We start from the raw sequence: 21,606 nt of genomic DNA, 5'->3' as shown, positions 1-21,606 counted from the left end.
GTACAATTTGTATTAATTTATGTCTCTTAAACCTTACCAAAAAAGAGATCAATAAATTTATACTCTCTGCAAATCTAAAAAAACATCAATGTAATTTACCTTTAGAAAAACTACATATGCATATATATGAATTGATGTAATTTACCCTTTCAAAGCTATATATACATACTATATGAGTAGGCACTGGTAAACGCAACAATGCACAATATTGTTTATAGTCATGGAAAAAAAAATTAAAAAAAAAATCAGTATTTTCACTAGTTTAACGAATAAATAAATGGATAAACTATGAATAACTTAAAATAATTGGACTTAATTCTCATTAAATCCTATTAAAAATAAATCTAAATAAAATCATGACTAAAAATAATTTTTTTGTGATAATTTTTTGTACGTCGCTAAAAATGGACAATTAGTGACCCCTTTTTTCACGATTTTATTAATTGTCGCTAAAACTTACAATTAATAACATTTTTTTGACAATTTTTAAACTGTAGCTAAAAGTTATAAATTAGCGACTTGTTTTGTGACTATTTTTTTAATTGTCCCTAAAATTTATAATTAGTGACATTTTTTGTGATAATTTTCAAGCTCGCTAAAAATTAACAATTAGTGATGTTTATTAATAATCTTAAATAAAAAACGTCATTAATTATCGTAAGTCTTATTGAACAATAAGTCCACCTCCAGTTAAATTCCCCTAAATAAATTACACTGATTTCCTTTGAACCTTACAATTTTAACATACTTATACTCACTTTTCCTTCTATAACAAGCATGGGAAAGGTATTAAATTTGATAATTAAATTTCCTTTTTATCCTGGTATTTTTGCCCTAAAAATTGCTTTGTATCAAAATCAACTAAATTAATTAAATAATCTCCCAAGTAATTTTGCCTCTTTTTTATTTGTTAAAAATAATTAGTATAATGACAATTAAAATTCTATTAAATAAAATAACTGCCAAAAATTGACAATCTTCCAAAAGAGTAGAGGTGAAATGCTACGCATTTAAAATTCAAAGCATGTCAAAATTATGGACCTGGTGCAATGCACAACAAGGATGTTGTGCGAGTCATGAAACTCACTTTGAATCTTATTTTAATGATTTGAATATAAATTAAAAAATATTAAAAAAATAAATTTATAAATTTAATTGATTAGATATCGATAACAGCATCAAATCATATCTATAAATTAAAAAAATAAATGTATGTATCAAACTGATTGTAAATGTGATTTGAAGAAAGAGGTATCGATATTCAATCAATTTGATTGTTTACAAAAACGTTCTACTCAATGTTCCTTAAAAATTGAACGGTTCAGATTATCAAAATAAGACTCGAAGTGAGTCTCACCAGCCACACAATAGTCACCAATATGCCTTATGCACATCAATATATCACCAAATCCGATTGTTGTGCATTACACACAATGACTGTTCAACTCGTGAGACTCACCTCAGGTCCTATTTTGATAATCCGAGCTATTCAATTTTTAGGGAACATCAAGTAAGACAATTCTTTAAAAAATCATGTTGATTGACATGGACAGCTCCAGCAAACCACATTTTCAAAAAAATGAATACACAGCAGTGACCCAAGTCCAAAAAGGTCAGTGTATTTTACCCTTGAGAATTTTAATAATTTTATCTTTGAATGAAAATGCTGATACATACATGAAGGGTACAATTACGCGTGTACAGAACCAAAACAGCCCTCAATGGGTTGTAAGCTAACATTTTTAAGAGCTGGTCATTGCCCGCCAAGTTACAGCAGAGTACCTAAATAAATGTTTCCAGACTTCAAGTTCCAACACAATTTTTTTAAAACAATAATGTTAACAAGGATGAGTAAGACTCCAAATGTACAACTACACTCAGAGGAGGGCAAAAAAAATTGAGAACTCAAAAAAAAAAAAAAAAAAAAAAAAAAGGGAGATTATTTTCTAACCTTCCAAGTAAGACCTAGTTGGGCCAAAGGTTAGTTCTTGATAGTACAACCGATCCCCACCTGGCCACAACAGCAATAAGAAAAGCTCTAACCTTCTTGTTGCAGCCTCAGATACCAGAGAACTCCATATCAACTAAACATAAGCCTCTTTCTCACATGAGATTGATCGCGGGGTACTTCTGACGGTTTCTGCTCTTGCAGGATCCCATGAATATGATGGTCTCTAGATAGTATTTACTACTATACACGGACTAGTAGTTCAACCTTTGTGTAGTTCACCGCTTTTGCTTCTGGGAAACAAATCGAATTCCATGCTTCTCGAGTTCCAAGTTTTTGGCCCTTCCATCATCTAGAGCAACAGATACAATGGATGTGTCTTCGGTGACGCCTTTTACCATTCCCTTATGCCTGAAATCAAAAGAAATTGAACGTTCAATGCACCACAGAAAACTCTCCATAAATAATAGAATCAGCTAGTGTTCTTCCCAGAACCCTATGGATCTAAGAAGAGCATCGTCATGCTAACATGGAAATTTTCAAAAAGGCACAATACATAAAGGACATGTGCAAAATACATAATAATATGCCAAACAAGGATAAATAATTATTACATGTCATATAATTTGTAAAGCCTAAACAATGAGAATAGGCAAAATTTTAAATTGCTTTTGTTTTATCATTGAATTTTAAGAAGCATAATAGGTATAAATTAATATTGTTTTTGTTTCATCATTTGATTCCAAAGTATTTTATTCAAACTTGTAATGTGCTTCATGTGTGTCAAGTGTTAGGAAGTGTCTAATGAGTGTCTTTTTGTGACGTGTCATGTTGGTCTTAGACATGACACGTTACCTTCTTAGAAGTGTCCATGCTTCTTAGCCTAGGGTTTTGTATATTTCTTTTTGATGATCTTCAAAGAGGAACTCACCAGGTATTATCAGATGGCTGATGAACTTCCACTCTCTTTCCAATTGCATCTTTACCCAACTTCCGCAGTATCCAATTAGCATCCATGATCTCATTCATCGAATTGTCTTCATCCCACAGGGACGCATCCCCATCCTCTTTAGTTGATGTTTTCTCCATGAAAGGCAATGGTCTCTTTCTTTTGGACCTTTGGCCCTTAACAGAACTCTTCTCATCCTCAACATGAGGAGCCCAAGAACTTTGATTTTCATGATAAGGATTCTTGAACTTAAGCTTCAGCAAAGGCTTGGAATCCCTCGGCAACAATAGTGAGCCTGAAGGTGTGTGAGTGCTATCATCAGGCCTACCTTCCATGTTCTTCCTTAAAGATACCTTGTCACTTCTAATTGCAGGGACATCAGCTGCAGTCTCCGACACAGCTTTACTTTCTTCAATGCTTCGTTTTCCCAAGGAAACAAGTGGGTTCACCAGAGAAACAGATTCATGTTCATCAGCCATATTACCTCCACCAAATTTAGGCTTTATGTCAGCAAATTCTGAGTTTATTTTTCTGATCTTTATTAAGTTGCCTTCTTTTCCTCTCGACTTTGGACCTTTTAGTTGGTCAGAGTGAACTTCTTTATCTCCTGCAAATGAAATAAAACTCAAATGATGTTTATAATCATAAAGGTTATACAAGGGCATCATCTTTTACTTATATATGTTAACAATGATAGCATAATAAACAGGATATGTACTTCCGAATAGTGAACCAATCTCACATACAATACCTTTAGGACCGTCAAATTTTGCACGTCCGTCCGACATTTGCCTGTTATCTATTTGCTCTTGACCAACATCTTCACTGCCTGTTCATGTACATGAACAAGATAAGCGTAACCCACTCCAAGCTCACAAAATGCAAGGCGATAACAGAGGGTACATATGAAGACTATGACCATTTGTCATAAGACTATTGGTCTAGGTGTTACAGTACTCTTACTCTGAAATTGTATTAAGCAGGATAACGGCACATTATTATTACTATCCTATATTTTATCCTTGTGATCAATATCAATGTAATCATATTTTGACAATTCAATTTATGCAATCTCAATAAACCAGAAATCTATTTTTTCAACTAAAAAACAAAATTTCCAAGTAAGCAACTTGAAAGAAACTCACTCCGGTCGAGAAAGAAACTCGCTCCCAACTAAGATAGAAACTCTTAAACATTCAAATATCAAAGAAAGAAAAGAAAAATGACTTTAACTTATTATTGTACTCTCTATTTACATAGTATTTATTTATACTTGACAAAAACAATTTGTAGTCGACATCAACCTCAAATATTTGTATTTTAATTAACACATATATTACAACAGTGTAGAAAAATATAATTAATAAAATATATTTACATATTTTATATACATGCTCCCATAGACGCTCCCAACTTTAGAAACTTCTATATACCCTCATTCTCCAGCTCGCATTCCTGCCCTTGCTTCATGCAACTAAATCAAAAGTTCTATCATGCAGAATTCACAATGCACCATAAACCTCATCTAGTCTCTTAAAGTACAGCATTCTGAGTACAACCTTTTGGAACACAAAAAAAAAACAGAAATTAAGTAGTTCATCAAGTTTCTGATTTCAAAGTTTGCCACTTCTATTCCATTTTCGCAGACCAAATCGCAGTCAATATGAAGTGACTGGAGAATGTTTCAAGAAGGCTTGATTTTTTTTTTTTTTTTTTTTTTTTCCTAGGATTCCAAAAGCTACAAGAAATTAGTCATGTTATTCTAAAAGTCTGCATATAGCCAGCCATGCTATTCTTTCAATTCAACCAAAATGGTTTCAGAGAAATTTTCTAGCACTTGTGCGCTTTGAAAATAGTCCAATACAATTCTAATCCTTCCTTGGTCCAATGCCCAAAGGCTTAAGAGTGACTGCTAGGATATTCTGCTTTTTTCTCCTCAATTTCCACGCCCATACTACCCTCAAAAAACTCACAACTAACCTTAAACAACTCTATCAAAAGACCATTCCCACAAATACTAAACTATATATCACTGGCACCCATAAGAAACAATCAGCACATGTTACTAATGACATGTATTTTCACAGCCCAAAAAAATGTTCCTTGTAAATTAAAAGCAAAAAAACCTATTACCCTCAGTTGCATATTTTAAAAACTATAACTTCATGTCATTTGCTAGCTTTGCCAACAAATTAAACTGTCTTGGAGCATGAAATCAAGCAATGACTGCACTATCCTTTGTTCTTGTTATTTTTGGTGGAGTAAGTAGCTCTACCAAGAACCAACATAGAGATTTCCTATGATGGCTTCCTAAAAAGAACGGACACGGACACATGACATGACATGACGTGACACGGACATGACATAGACACAAACACGTGGGCACAAATTTTTCAAAAAATGGGCGATGCAACATGTTGGGACACATGCAAAACATATAACTTTATATATTCATTATATGTCATATTTTCAAATATTTTATATTTATATTTATTATATTTCAAATATTTAGTTTCACCAAATTCATCAACCTTAGAGCATCTCCAATGCTTAACTTCTTTTTTCATTAAATCTGATGAAAAAAATGACGATTTTTTCAATTTGATACGAGGCGCTCCAACGGTGAGCATCAAAACAGAATTGGGGAAGTGGTCGACCGGTTGGTCGACCGGCCGGTTGACCAACCGGTCGACCGGTTTGGGCAAATTTTTTTTTTTTTTTTTTTTTTTTTACCTGTTTGAACCTTTTTTGACCGGTTTGAACCTAGTTATTTCAAAGGGAACCGGTTGACCGGTTGGTCAACCGGCCGGGCAACCGGTTGGTTGACCGGTGTACCACTTTCAACAGTCAGTAACAGTGATTTGGTAAAATCTGTGTCTTGGTCTCAGTTTGATGTTTTGTTTACTGAATTCTCATTTTGATATGACTTTGGTGCAACGGTTGGAGCTTGAAAAAGTAGGTTTTTCATCAAAATTTGAATTTGATGCTGGGTTTGGTTCACCGTTGGAGATGGTCTTAGTATGCTATTTTACTAAAACAGTTTAACATTTTTAATTCAAAAAAAAAAAAAAAAGGGGTCCTCAACTTATCCTTAGCATGTATCCAATGTGTCCGTGTCTGCATCCGACAAGTGCTGACACATGTAGATTGTACATGACCTCCGGAGAGGTGTTCGTACTTTACAGATGGCTTCTTCCCTCCATCATCCTACCTTTTCATTTAGAACAGAAAATAGTCGTAAGCTAAAATGTATGGACACAGACATGTAACACGTGGATACAACGCAAACACGCTGACACGCTTATTTTCAAAAAATACAAGACACAAATATATAATTTATGTATTTATTATATATATATATGAATATATCATTCAAAGATAATAAAAAATGTAATATGACACTAACTACTAAAAATTTATATAGTTTTTGTTTTATTATTGTATCTCAAGTTATTTTATTCAAACTTATAATTAGCTTTACCTGTGTCAAATCGATAGACGTGTGTTAAACGATAGACATGTGTGTCCTCCAAGTATCCAAAGAGTGTCCGAATCTTTAAAAAAATTAAAAAAGAGGACGCGTTTTGAAGTGTGTTGGACACATGTCAAGGAAGTGTCCAAAGAGTATCAATGTCTGACACTGATACGTCACCTTATTAGAAGTGCTCATGCTTCTTAGGTTGTAAGAGAACGAGGATGCAATATTAAGTAAAAATTCCATGGTGCAAGGAAGACAACAAACAAGCAGCTTATTCACAGTATCGGCAAAAACGTAAAATTGCACATGCAAAGTCAAAGTTACCATGCCACCATGCATCAAGACTCACGGATCTTATCAAAGTTTAAGAACATAATTTTTAACCATCTATCATAGCCAAGCTTTAAGAAATATACCTAAGCATAAACATTTAGAATAAACCATGTTGCATTTGCTGGGAAGGGTTTTAGAATAAACCATGTTGCATTTGCTAGGAAGGGTTTTACAATTTTACTATGCTTCCTCTAAGACAAACTCAAAAGATCACAAGTTTAAACAAATTTTCAATCAAAAAGAAAGAAAGACCTTTCCAATTGGGTAAATTACAGTCACCTCCCTTGTAGTTTATGACAATTACACTGGCCTCCCCTCCTTATTCTGAAATTACACCTACCTCCCCTATGACTAATAGCGTTAATGGGAGGGTTAGTTTATTTTTGTTGATAACTATTAAATGTGCAATTATTTTTTTGGTTATGCCTTATGTGGTGTTTGGTTATGACTCAACTTTTTTAATTATGACTGAAAAGATTTTAGTTATGACATTTGTGGTAATCAAGACAACATATGTTATAAATTGTATATAGTACACATAAAATGGTGTGTATTCTAGAATAAGATATTGTTATGACAAAGTGATGATGAAACAAATTAAAAAATTAATTACATAAATATAAGAGAGGTGTTTTGGTAGTTTTTAATCAATACTAGACATAATACAGTTCAGTTGTCTTCCAAAAGATAAAATAAAATTGATGAGTCTCACTATCTAAATTAATAAAAGTCAAACTGGGGCACCATATGTATTTATATGAGTAGTATTAAATAATATTTCTAAATACTCACATGATTTTACTATATATATATATAATTTATTGCATTATATACATACAAGTTTTTGTATTTCTCATTTAGCTTCAATAATTCATACTAATTTGTTTACCTAAAAAATAATTCATTGATATCTTTCATTCTTAATTTACAAATAATCACTTCAAATGTTATGCAAACCAAATTGAAGTCCCCTTATGTGCTAATCTAACATGACTTTCGCCAAAAATAAAATAAAATAAAATAAATACATAACCGTTAGTCAAACTAACGGTCAACTAACAGAAAGGGGGAATCTGCAAATCAAAAGTAAACCTCAAAGGAGGTTAGTGTAATTTCAGAAAAAGGCGGGGAGGCCAGTGTAATTGTCATAACCTCAAGGGAGGTGACTGTAATTGACCCTTCAAAATTAGTTAGTTCAAAGATCATGAAACAATATACATGTATATAAATCACATACCATTGGAAGTTGTTAATTCTTGCTCTTTTTGATAGCTTGAAGCGTCAGACCTTGGAGAACTAGTTAAATTTCTATTCCGTGCACCCAAATGTATAACAAGCTTTGGGCCCTTTGTGTTTGTGGCCTTGGACTTGCTAGCATCCTTTCCAGCATCACCCCCAATACCAAAGCCTTGAGGTTTACTATTAATTTGAACCATTCTTGATTTCATATTTGCATTGCCTGCTGTAACCTCATCAATAAAACTGTGTTTCAGGACAGCTGCCTGATTGATAGAGCATATCCCTTCACTTAAACTTCCAGCAACAGGAGAAGAAAAAGGTTCACTTCTATGGGACTGCATGTCATCATTCTTATCATCAATCCCACTGTACCCAAATGATGGGGGATCACGATGTCCTTCAAAATTATTATGAGCTTCTGACTTGCTGATTAAAGATGAATGATATCCCTTCTTCTTAGCATACTTCTTATTGGAAGATTTCTTTCCATATTCCTTAGTCTTCTTTGGTGATTTATCCACTATCCCTTTAAGAGAAAATTTCAAGGAACGACCATATTCATTCTTTAACATAATAGGGCCACTTTCTTCATCATCTGAATAAGGTGAGATAGAAAATATTTCTTCTTGAGTTGGCAATCCAGCAGTAGCCCTCAAGCTTGCAATTAAATCGCGGTCGGTTTCGTCTCTCCTCCTCCAAAGCTCCTGAACAGCTTCCTCAAGATTACTCACCTAATAATTTAGTAAAAGAAAAAAACAAAAGTTACATTAGCAATCAATTGCAAAGCATACTCATCGAAACTTTCTTGAACACAATACGCACCTGGTAGCACTCTCCACGGCAGGTGGCACATTTGTATTGAAGATTTCCATCCACTTGAAACTGCAGATATTTTTCATCACTGCAAAACATTGTCAACAGTTGTAAGCAATATTATATCACAAGATGATTTCCAAGGAATCCAAACTAGTTCTATCCATTAAACCCAAAAAAAAAAGGTTATGTATCAAAAAGGAGAAAAAAAAAAACAAGGAAACTGTCATAAAGGCACAATGGTGTCTCAGCCTAAAACTCAGCAATTTATGGTAACCATGCAAACAACACAAGGCCAGATACAATAGATACAACAAATTCTGCCAAGATTGGTGTGCCTAACCTACTTCAATTGTCAGTTACACCAAGTGCTAGTAACACTTTGCAACAAAAATGCGCTGGAAGTATTAATTCAGTGGTAATGATTTTATAAAAATAAATAACTGCATCCCAGTAGTTCCCCATCATCTCAACAGATAATTTATGATTAATTAAAATTTAAAGTATCATCATAATTCAAACCATGTTTTGAAAGTAGAAGATCTGATTTGAGAGGCAAGTTCAGAAAAAAGAAGTAAAAAGTCTTTGCATGTTTCCATAAATGCTCTAATTTTTTTCATTTCAGTACTAGGTAGTTGTTACCTATGGGATAACAAACAAGGGAGAGCGGGAGTGCGGGAGAGCAGTATTCCTAACCAATTGCAAACTGAATAACCAAATTATCATATAAAGTTTATACAACAATTTTAAAATCTGTAACCACAGGAAAAATGGCAACTTGAAATGGCTTGTTCTTTGTTATCAACGACTATCCATTCTCACAACTAGAAATATTTAATTAACTGTCGCAGCTCGAGTGCCAACAAAGGTTTTTTTTTTCCCTTCTTTTTCAGAATTTGGGGGTGGGGAGAGCTAATGTAATTCAATAAACAACATGCATAGATGTAGTAGTCTACCAGTGTAATGAAACACACATGTCATGCAAATGAAAGATATGTGTTAATCCCACGTAGTAAGGTAGGTTGAGTAACCTTGTTTAATGATTCATAGAAGCTTTAAATCATTGGCCGGACAACTTTAATAAGTTCTGGAAGCCCAAATCAACAATTACAAAACCTTTTCAGTCTGATGGATCATGGTCATGAATCAAGAACTAATTTCTGTTCAATATTTTTTTTTTTTTTTTTTTTTTTTTTTTTTGCCTCATGTCCAATACTTTCACTCTATCTAGAATTACATGGCACATCTTTTCAGCCTCAGCTCTTCTTTAGACCTATTTCATTTCACCATGTGTACAACAAAAGCTTCCTAATCCTCATCAATTTATACATTAATCAATACTAGGGCTGCAAACAAACCGAGCCAAGTTTTACAATGTTTGAGCTCAGCTCAACTATTTATCAATGTGTTTGAGCTTGGCTCAAGCTCGAATTGAGCTAGAGCAGCCCAGCTCAAGCTTAAGCTTTAACAAAACTCAAGCTCAGCTCGAGTTGGCTTGTATTTATAAACTTTTTACCTTTACAGTTTGCCTCAAATGATGTGCAACTGATGGATAAAAGCACCTGGACTCTACGCTGATGCCCTATATGAGTCTCAAGTATCCACTGAATGTGTTGGGGAGCCATGTGGGATGGATAAAAAAAAATGAAAACAAACATTCGTAAGTTGGTTGTGCTGCACAGAATCAAGGCAAGCTCAAAATTGTGTAGACTTGCAAACTCAAGGAAACAACTAGGTGATCCATTAGAAAATTTGTGTAGTCCTGAAGTTTATCTTTTATTTTGTAAAAGTAAGAAATAACAATGACTCATTACCATAATATTAGCGAAATTCTACAAAATACACCTCTAAACCATATGCTTTTTTATAACTTCACCACAATGATTTGTAACAAAACCACAAAGGCTCGTAACTTGTTACAAAAATGCATTATTTTTTAATGTTCGTAACATAACCACAATAATTTGTTACTAAAACTTTTCTTAGGGTGTTCCCCTTCATTGTACTTGTATTTCACTAAAAAACACAATGGCTGGACTTGATTAGAAGTTCTAATCAGCACGGACACGGACACGGACACGCGACACGACACGAATACGACACGAACACACCGACAAGTCAGTTTTCAAAAAATACAAGACATGACATGACACGACACGTGGGGAATACACATGAAATATATAAAATATGTTATCTATATGAATATATTATTCAAAGATAATAAAAAAATATAATATGACACTAATTCTTATAAATTTATATGATTTTTGTTTTATTGTTGTATCTTAAGTTGTTTTGTTCAAACTTATAATTAATTCAACTTGTGTTTAATCAATAGACACGCATGTTTAAGAGATAGACATGTGTGTCCTCCAAGTATTCAAAGAGTGTCTGGATCTTTAAAAAAAAAATTTAAAATAGGACACATTTTGAAAAGTGTCGGACACGTGTTGGGGAAGTGTCCAAAAAGTGTCGGTATCTGACACAGATACAACATGGATACGTCACCTTCTTCAAAATGTCCGTACTTTTTAGATTAGAACTAATTAGGATGACTTTGGGTGGCATTAATTTCCCCAAAATCCATCATATGAATTAGTAATGACCACGGCAAAAACTGATAGTTCAACTGATGTCTCCTGCTGTTGGACAAAACTGATTTTGAAACTTGAAATTTTTAATTAAATAATTCTATCTTAAATAAACAACAAAATCAAAGAAAGAAAAAATAGAATTTTTGTGTTATAGTGTGGGCACATGAAGCAATGAATGCCATGGGATGGGAGGAAAAAGCCCATGGCACTGAATACTTCACGTGTGAGAGAAGAAGAGTGCATCTAAAATGGTGGCAGTCCTTGTTGTCCCACATCGCCGATGTATAGATGCATGAGACATCTCATCTTGTAGAAAAGTCTATGCCGTTACATTGGTAACTTGTCCCACATTAACAAAAGAATTATGCATGAAGAATCCTCTTTGTATAAGAAACACATTTGAAAAGCCGCTCGGATCCCTTATGAAAATGAATCCTACTTTGAATCGTTTAAATGCTAGGTCGTTCCCCTCAAGTGACGCGTTGCGCCTGCCTCCGGGTGTTTCGAAAAGTGAGCAAGGGGCGCCGCATCGACGCCTGGGTGCGGTGAAAAATGGGCAAAGGTTTCCGCGTTTATCTGGACGAGCGCGGGTAAAGAAGCTAGTCCAAGACTATAGGTTTAGGATAGCCACTTGGAACATAGGAACCTTAACTGGTAAGACGATGGAATTGGTAGATGTTATGATTAGGAGGAGAGTTAGTATAGCTTGCATACAAGAAACTAAGTGGACGGGAGAGAAAGCTAGGGAAATTGAGGATACTGGTTTTAAACTTTATTATAGTGGTAAGGATAGACGCAGGAATGGGGTAGGAATCATAATTGCCAAGGGTCTTGTGGAAAGTGTGGTGGCGGTCATTAGGAAAGGAGATAGGATTATGCTAGTTAAATTAGTTATTGGAGGGAATATAGTGAACATTATTAGCGCTTATGCCCCTCAAGTAGGGTTAGATGATCAGACTAAGAGGGATTTTTGGGAGCACATGGATGAGATCTTACAGGAGATACCCATAGGAGAGAACCTGGTTATAGGTGGAGATTTTAATGGCCATGTGGGCATAGATAAAGTAGGTTATGAAATGGTGCATGGTGGATACGGTTTTGGTGACAAAAATGAGGCTGGAGAGAGAATCTTAGATTTTGCGTTGGCTTCTAACCTGGTGGTGGCCAATACTATGTATAAGAAGAGGGAGGAGCATTTGATAACCTTTAAGAGTGGATTAGTTAAGAGCCAAATAGATTATTTCTTAGTGAGAAAAGTAGACTGCCTAAAATGCAATGATTGTAAGGTGATTCCTGGAGAGAGTCTGGTCTCTCAACATAGGATTTTGATACTAGATTTATGTTTTAGAGGGCAATACCAAGCTAGGAAGGATGGTGGGCGTCGTAGGACGAGATGGTGGGACTTAAAAGGGGATAAACTAGAAATATTTAAGAATCGAATGGATAAGGAAGGTACTTGGGATTTAGAAGGTGATGCTAACACTATGTGGAATTCGATGGCCAATTGTATGAGGAGAATCTCAAGGGAAGTGCTTGGAGAGTCGAAAGGAACGGGACCCAGCTCTAGGGAAACTTGGTGGTGGAGGGAAGAGGTCCAAGCGGTAGTTAAGGCAAAAAAAGAGTGCTTTAAAAAGTGGCAGAAGGATAGAACTGAGGAAAACCTTAAGAGCTATAGATTGGCTAATAAGGAGGTCAAGAAAGTAGTGAGAGAGATTAAGTTGAAAGTTTATGATGACCTATACACTAGACTAGATAGTAAGGAGGGAGAGAAGAGGGTATACCAACTTGCTAAGATACGGGAGAGGAAAACAAGAGATTTTAATCAAGTAAAGTGCATCAAGAGTGAGGATTCTAAGGTATTGGTGAAGGACGATGAGATTAAGGAAAGATGGAAGAATTATTTTGAGAAACTGTTAAATGAGGAACATGGAAGTACGACAATAGGGGAAGAAATAATCAGTAATACGATAAACCAAGACTATAGGTTCTATCGCAGGATTAGAAATTTTGAAGTGGAGATTGCACTTAAGAAGATGAAATCAAATAAGGCTTTAGGACCTGATGATATCCCTATTGAAGCTTGGAAGTGTTTGGGTAAAAAGGGAGTTGCTTGGTTGACTAGGTTGTTTAGCAAAATTTTGTTGACTAGGAACATGCCAGATGAGTGGAGGAAGAGTATTTTAGTACCAATCTATAAGAATAAAGGTGATGTCCAGAATTGTAACAACTATAGAGGAATTAAGCTAATGTGTCATATAATGAAAGTGTGGGAGAGGGTGATGGAACATCGATTGCGAGACATAACAGAGGTGTCAGAGAATCAATTTGGGTTTATGCCTGGTAGGTCAACAATGGAAGCGATCTATCTTTTGAGGAGAGTAATAGAAAAGTATAAAGAAAAGAAAAGAGACATTCATATGGTGTTTATCGACCTTGAGAAAGCATATGACAGAGTGCCCCGAGATATAATATGGTGGGCGTTAGAGAAGAAAGGGGTGACAAAAGGCTACATTGACGTGATTAGGGACATGTATGAAGGGGTGGTGACCACTATTAGATCGCCAGCTGGAGAAACAAATGAATTTCCTATCACTGTAGGGTTACACCAAGGATCTACCTTAAGTCCTTATCTTTTTGCTTTAGTTATGGACGAGTTGACGATAAATATTCAGGATGACGTGCCATGGTGTATGCTTTTTGCAGACGATATTGTGTTAGTGGATGAGACTAGAGAAGGAGTTAACACAAAGTTGGAGATCTGGAGAAAAGCTCTTGAATCTAAAGGGTTTCGAATAAGCAGAACTAAGACAGAGTACATGGAGTGTAAATTTAGTAACAGTAACAATGAAAGCAGAGGAGAAGTGAAGATTGAGAACCAAGAACTGCCTAAGAGTGAACATTTTCGTTATTTAGGGTCGATTATCACAACAGCGGGAGAGATTGATGCAGATGTGGCCCATAGGATTAAGGCGGGATGGTGTAAGTGGAGAAGTGCGTCTGGGGTATTGTGCGATAAACGAATACCCACTAGACTAAAAGGTAAGTTTTATAGAACGGCTATTAGACCAGCTATGTTGTATGGGACGGAGTGTTGGGCAACTAAGAAACAACATGTAGATAAGATGAGTGTGGCTGAGATGAGGATGCTAAGGTGGATGTGTGGTAAGACTAGACAGGACAGGATTAGGAATGAGTGTATTCGGGAATGGGTAGGAGTAGCACCGATAGAAGATAAGTTGAGAGAGAATCGTTTGAGATGGTTTGGTCATATTCAACGGAGACCAACAGAGGCAGTAGTGAAGAGATGCGATGCTGTAACGGTAGATAGAAGTGTTAGGGGACGGGGTAGGCCTAGATTAACGTTGACTAGCGTTATAAATAGAGATATGAATCTACTTAATTTGACTAATGAAATGACCTTTGATAGGGCCGCGTGGAGAAGAAGGATTCATGTAGCCGACCCCATTTGATGGGACTTAAGGCTTCGTTTGGTTTGGTTTGGTTATATAAAATAAAATTTAATAATGAGCCGAGCTTAATCGAGCCAAGCCTTGTAATGCTCGAGCTTGGCTCATTTTATAAACAAGCTGTATATTTAGGCTCGAGCTAGTTTTATTAAAATAAATGAACGAGTTTGAATGAACTACTAACAAGCCGAGCTTGAGTTGTTCATGAACGGCTTGGTTCGTTTACAACCCTAATCAATAACCAATTATTAACTCATACATGGTATATCGTATAACAGCATACCTCAAACAAACTTGATCTTCATTGATGTTCACTTCCTAGTTGCTTTTCATGGGATTTAAACTGAAGAACTATTAGTGTCCACAAACTTAGCAGTCTAATTTACTATGAAAGCAAGATCCAACCATCCAAGGTGAATATCTCATGAAATAGTTATACCTCACAGAAGCTGTTGTTTTCTTCTTTATATTGTTCATATGTATCTCTTTCAGGACTTAAAGAGGAATCTTCTTAAGGTACCTCTTATGAGATATAGAAGAAGAAGTAGAAAGTCTTCAATATCTAGTAATCTACTTCAAGGTGATTATACTTCCAAATTCGTTTATTTATGACAACTTCAAACAAAACATTGAAGAATATAATTTCCTACTGTGCATAATTATCAACACAATCAAAACAATGAAATAGCAACCACACTTGTGTCACAACTAAGCCCTGTGGTTTTCAAGGAGAAGTAAAAGATACCTGATCCCATCACACTGACAGTGGACCCAGCGCTGGCAAACATCACAGCAAACCATAGGTGTTGATTCAGAATCTCTGTAAACCTAGAGCCATGGATGCAAACAGTTAGTCAACTTCTATGCAATCAGGTGCAAAGGATATCAAAGTTTCCAGTCCACAGAGAGAGAGAGAGAGAGAGAGAGAGAGAGAGATGGCTACAAATTCAGGAGAAAACTCACGTCTAAAGATTTGCACATACCATTAAAATATTCACAACCAAAGGTCAGTATAAAAGTTCACCACTCAATAAACTAACAGAAGCTGCAAGATTCAAGATCATCAAAAAACAAGTGATACCTTTAAACAAACAGGGCAGTAGTTTCCCTTTACAAACAACCTTCCACAAGCATCGCAGCAAGTATAACCTAGAAACCACCTGTAAGTTTAAACAGCAACAATCCATGAATTAACTTGTAATAAAAAGATACGTACTTTCAAATAAAACAAGTACACCAGGCCTTTTCCAAGATAAAAGTTACAACATGCATAAAGTAATTAGTTTGAATAGAGAAAAGCCCATACCAAGTTCAAAACCTTTCAAAGCATGAGCAAGACGAAGCATTAAGATACAGTCAATAGCAGTAAGTAACACAGTTCCATAAGAGACAACATCTGAGATTTAAATTCTAATCGGTAGATGCTAAAAATCTTAGGGGCAGGCCAATCGTATGGGGATGACTTTCCACACACCTTACTCTTTCAATAAGAATTTGCCGTGTGGATGAATGCACTTCACTTGACAATATGTAAATTTTGGAATACAAATTAACTTCCATCAAGTATTTTAAGTATTCCGAAGAGCTTTGACTCCTGATAAATACAGATTATAAGTCTTCTTCTATGAAACCTTGTTAAAGAGTCAGTACAGCATGTAATAGAGGGCCAAGAATACTGGAGGAGACAGTCTTGTGGATTTTTTTTTCTTTAATTAGATCGTGGTATATTATCTTATCATATTAGGGGAAAATCAGACCCATGTACATATAGGCTAGCATCATCACTGTTTCCAAGACCTTCAGGGGTGTAATTTTGGCCCGCGGCCCGCCCGCAACCCGAGATGGGCCCGGCCCGTTAAGGCCCGAGCCCAAGCCCAACCTGAGGTCTTGGGCCAAGGCCTGGGCCATCATTTTGAAGTCCGGACTGGCCCATGGGCCGGCCCACTTGGCCTAGCCCGCCCAAAAGCCCGGCCCGATGTCCAGTGTCATTTTTAATGGAATATAATAAATTTTTTGTGGAAAAAATAAAAAAAATTAAAATTTTGTTTAGGCCGGCCCAAAGCCCGAGCTCAGGCCCACTGGCCCGCCCAAAGCCCGAATACCTCTGGGCCTAGTTTTTTGGCCCGTGGACCGGGCCAATTTTTTGGCAGAGACATGGGCCGGGTCGGGCCGGGCCAAAATTACACCCCTACTTCCAAGTCATTAGCAGTATAATATTACAGGACTATAATATATCATTGATATAGTCAAGGTGACATCTTCAATATAATGAAAGAAAAAAGAATTGGAGAATAAGATCCCTGTCATACCGTTGCAGATCCAGCACAACAGAAAAACACTAAGCCAGCTAATTATCGGAGGCATAACGTCTTTGGTTCATGCAATGGACCCACAGGTTTCATCCTAGGCTTCCATGCAGTCAAGGGCCACGCTATGACCCCAATTAATGTCAATACAGGGGCCATCTTGCATCCAGAGCATGATAATTGATAAGCCATTTGATTCGAAGTAAGTAAAAACGAAGTACAAGAAGATGGTAACAATTAAACCTTCATTTTTGGGCAAATTACACTAAAACACCCCTGAGGCTTCTAACAATTAGAAACAAAATCCTTATGATTTCTAAAATAAGACTTGAATCGTCAAATACGTTCTCGTATCATATCGCGATTCAACTCGTACTGCATGATTAATTAATTTTACATTCTTCTTCCCCTTTGGCCCCATTAGCTACTTCTCTCACTATCAATCACTGTAGCTAACACTCATTAAACATTCAAAGAACTATATTAACAAAAAAATCCCATACAAAGAAGACCCAAATTCAAATAAACTCACAAGAAAAAATGACCCCTGTACTCCTTTTGCTGCAAGAAATTAAAGTACTATCATGAATCTAATTTGATTGAATTTATATAGATCTTATAGACTAATTTGGTAATTGGTTACATGATTTAGTAGTTTATTTTTTGCAATATATTTATTATCTATATTTAAACATGATAATGTATCTTAAGATACACAATACGATACAATACAATGCATAATACATAAAAGTGATATAACGATACAAAATATGTATCACAATTCGACAACATGGACCACCACCCATACATAACCACAGCCATCCAAGGTGCAGCTATCACAATCCACCAAAACAAGGACACCACCACTTCTGTGACATCCCTGTTCTGTATTATGCTAATTGGTCCTTAAGTTGTTATGGTCATGTGTTTTGCATGGTTTTGTATGCCATTATGTGAAAATATGTGGTTTTGAATTTCTATCTGTTCACCGTAGGAATATCTGTTTGATTTTACCGCTTCGGAAATTAAATTGGAGGCCTTATCGGCTACAGAACCCGAAATTGATTACGCCATTATGATTGGCATAATTTTTAGAGCCTACGGTGAAATTTAATTGAAAATTGATTCTGGTCAATTTAAACTGATTAAATTGATAAATTAAGTACCCCATTATTTTATATTAAAATAATTGTTAGTGGGACTTGTATATTTGCATTGCACTCTTCTTTAGCTCTCTTAAAACTCAAAATCTGAGTTAGACAATTGAGAGTGAGAGAGAGGCCGGCTATAGAGAGAGAAAGGAAGAGACATGAGCAATTTTTGGCTCTAGCTTGGGAATTTGAAGATTTAACTCAAGAATTGACTAGAATTTGGAAGATTAAAGCTCCTAGGTGAGTAACCAATCCCTAACTCATGAATTTGAGTTGTGATTTCGTGAATTGAAGATTAATTTGTGATCTAGAACATGAAAGGAGTTGGTTTTGAGGAATTTGAAGACTATATATGCATGCATGTATGTATTGTTTTGAATTTGCATATTTGAGCTTGAATTACATGACTCATGTTGCAATTTTGGTTGAAATCCATGTATTTGACCATCTTTTCATCATATGAGATGAGAATGAAGGTTATATGTCACATGCATGTACAATCCATGGAAGTAGAAGCTTTGAATGCATGAAATGGTTACATTGGTAATGAGTTGGTGGAAAATGAGCCATGCATGTAGATAAATTATGAAATTGAGCTTCAATATGTTGTAATTCTATGTTTGTACCATGTTAGTACATGATTATGTGAAGTTTGGACCGAAATCATGCATTTAGAACCTTTGAATGTCGAGATGAAGCTCAAGAACTCAATCTGGAAAACCCAGATTTTCGATGTCCGCTCGAGCGGGTGAAGTGCCGCTCGAGCGGAGAAAACGAGCTCCCAGCATTTTTTTACAGACATGGTTCCCGCTCGAGCGGGGGAATTTGACGCTCGAGCGGGGAGCTATGTAGACAGGCAGTACGCTCGAGCTGGAATTGAAGGCAACCAGTACTTTTGCAAGACCTAAGGGTCCGCTCGAGCGGGGAAGTTCACGCTCGAGCGGGGACCCTATTTTCTGAAAGAGTCATGATAGAGACCCCCTCCAATCACCACCCCCACAACCCCCACAGACACGTGGCGGGTGGTGATTGGAGGAACAGGAAAAAAAGAAAAAAGAAAAAGAAAATGTAACCAATGAAAGAGAGAGGGGGTCAAAGGGGGTGGGGGGAAAGGGGGCATGAAACATTTTTGTTTCTGAAATCCTGTTTTTGCATTTTGTGTTCTGTTTTCCGTTCTCTTTCACTTGCAAGCACTCTTAGGCATATGTTAAGCATTGTAAATGAGTTAATGAGATAATAATAAAGCCTAAAGAGGAATATGTGAATTAAAGAACGGATTGAACTGTTAATGACCCTTTTGTGTTCATGAAACGTGTAGGGTCAAGCTCCAGGGCAAATCCACAAGCCGATCACTGTGAGTAATATCAATATTTGAAAGCTTGTCAATGTCCAATTGTTATTCCCTTATAAACTTTATGAGTTGTTAATTGGGATTGTGGACAAAAGTCTGACAGGAATCAATGAATGGACCAAAGGTCGTTTTGATAAGAATGAATGGACCGAAGGTCATTTTGATGCAAATGAATGGACCAAAGGTCGTTTTGATGTAAATGAGCGGGCCAAAGGTCGTTTTGACCTATATGAATGGACCGAAGGTCGTTCTGTCATGAATGAGTGGGCTAGAGGCCGTTTTGACGTGAATGAATGGGCTAAAGGCCATTTTGACAGAAATGAATGGGCCGAAGGCCGTTTCGACATAAATGAATGGGCCGAAGGCCGTTTTGACAAGAAAGGAAACCTGAATAGGCCAAAGGCCAGTATGTTGGAACTACAGTCACTTGATCTAAATTTTGTATAAGTATATATATATGTTAAGTAGAAATGTGAATTGGGCCAAAGGCCGTTTGGAACATGTTGTTTTACATTGTTATGTAATTTCTGCATTTGATATTATTCACTGGGCTATCGCTCACGCTCATTTATGTGTTTGTAGGTGAGCCAAGGGAAGTCCAAACCCAGCCCCAGTGAAGTCTGCTAGGAAAAATCCGAGTTTTGAGGAAGTCAGCCTTGTGTCTCACTCTTGAGACCTACCCTTGCCTTTTGTGTTATGTAATTATATTTTGTCTTGTCGGCAAGGACTATATGTATATCTGTAAATAGTCCGTCATAGGTTGACTCGCTTTGGATGATCCTGTCTGTAATGAATTTTGTGAAACTGTACTTTTGATGTGGGTTATTAACGTAACTGAATATGGTCTGTTGATGTGCATGTAAGCACGGCTCTATGGACAAAGTTTTAAATTTTTGCTTCCCTTTTGGCCCCCTTTACTCTGATGTGTTAAGTCTGTTTTGGTTTGAGGCCGTAGGTAATCTTAGGATTACTGGCCGGTTACGTCCTTAACCCATGGGGGCGGGTTCGGGTCGTGACAACTTCCATCCATGCCACTGCTTGCATCACATACCCAATCACCACCATTGTAGCACCAAGTAACCAATCAAGGTCAGTGCACATCCCACCACAAGCAATCTCTACATCTCATGCCAAGACCACAATTTGTAGACTAAAACAGGGCATAATTTGCTGGTTAGAGGATCAGTTGATGGCTGCTAGTGAAAAGTACAATGAAAGGGTTTGATGGGTGTGGCCGTCACTCTGGCAATGTGGAAGTGGCAGAGGCAGTGTGGCAGCAGCCATAGAGGGAGAGGAAGTAGAGTTGTAGTAGGAATGGGTGTGGCAATGATGAAGGAAAGGGGTGGGAGTATGAGTGCAGATGCTTCTTTGTGTACATGTGTGCATGTGTGTGTGTGTCTGTGTGTGTGTGTGTGAGAGAGAGAGAGAGAGAGCAAATTACAAAATCAAGTGGGGTTGATTTGGTGCTGGTAACGCTGATTGGAATATGGCAATGCATTTGGGAAACTTTTATGATCCTTTGGACATTAATCTGCCGTGGTGATCCTCACAATTTCTAAGTAGATTGTTATGTGGTGAAATCCAATTGGAAGCTATGGAAACTTCATAATTATTTTTAAATTTGAACGAATTATGGAAATTATATTTCATTAATTTCAGTTAAGGATAAAATTGTCATATTAAAATTTGAAGATTATAACAAGGCAAGCGATGTTTCTACATATTGTCAGGTAAAATAAGGGATTGTTATAAATCTCAAGGGGAGTTGGTGCTAGTGTAATTTACCTTTTTTTCCTCTCCTTAAATCTCTTGATTACCCCCACTTATAACACGTATGTCATCATTTGTCTTCAAATTCAAGCATAGTGTATTCTGGAAATTTTTTTGTGATTGATTTACATCAAGTTCGACAAGCCAACTAGAACTTCAACAAAAACACATGGCAACTAAGATGCTCCAAGCTAAAGTCCAAATGAT

General features: G+C 36.3%; 1 protein-coding gene across 2 annotated transcripts in view; it reads right to left on the bottom strand.

Annotated features, from left to right (window-relative positions):
• Nucleotides 1-1,703: 1,703 nt before the first annotated feature.
• LOC114259557 (PHD finger family protein) overlaps nt 1,704-21,606 on the bottom strand; it is a 41,910-nt gene continuing 22,007 nt past the window's right edge. Inside the window, exons 7-13 of one of the 2 annotated variants that reach the window (XM_082915960.1) lie at nt 15,903-15,981; nt 15,567-15,649; nt 8,770-8,848; nt 7,946-8,678; nt 3,649-3,726; nt 2,880-3,504; nt 1,704-2,359 (exon numbers count right to left, since the gene is read on the bottom strand). In XM_082915960.1, coding sequence (XP_082772086.1) covers nt 2,227-2,359; nt 2,880-3,504; nt 3,649-3,726; nt 7,946-8,678; nt 8,770-8,848; nt 15,567-15,649; nt 15,903-15,981 — 1,810 coding nt within the window. In that variant the 3' untranslated portion in view covers nt 1,704-2,226. The remainder of the gene's footprint in view (nt 2,360-2,879; nt 3,505-3,648; nt 3,727-7,945; nt 8,679-8,769; nt 8,849-15,566; nt 15,650-15,902; nt 15,982-21,606) is intronic. The other variant, XM_082915961.1, reaches the window with a different exon arrangement.

Source organism: Camellia sinensis, chromosome 2 (assembly GCF_055761805.1).
Source record: "Camellia sinensis isolate YWXY chromosome 2, ASM5576180v1, whole genome shotgun sequence".
In the NCBI taxonomy this organism is placed as follows: Eukaryota; Viridiplantae; Streptophyta; class Magnoliopsida; order Ericales; family Theaceae; genus Camellia; species Camellia sinensis.
The sequence above is the reverse complement of the archived record's forward strand: the minus strand, read 5'-3'. Positions and strand labels throughout refer to the sequence as shown.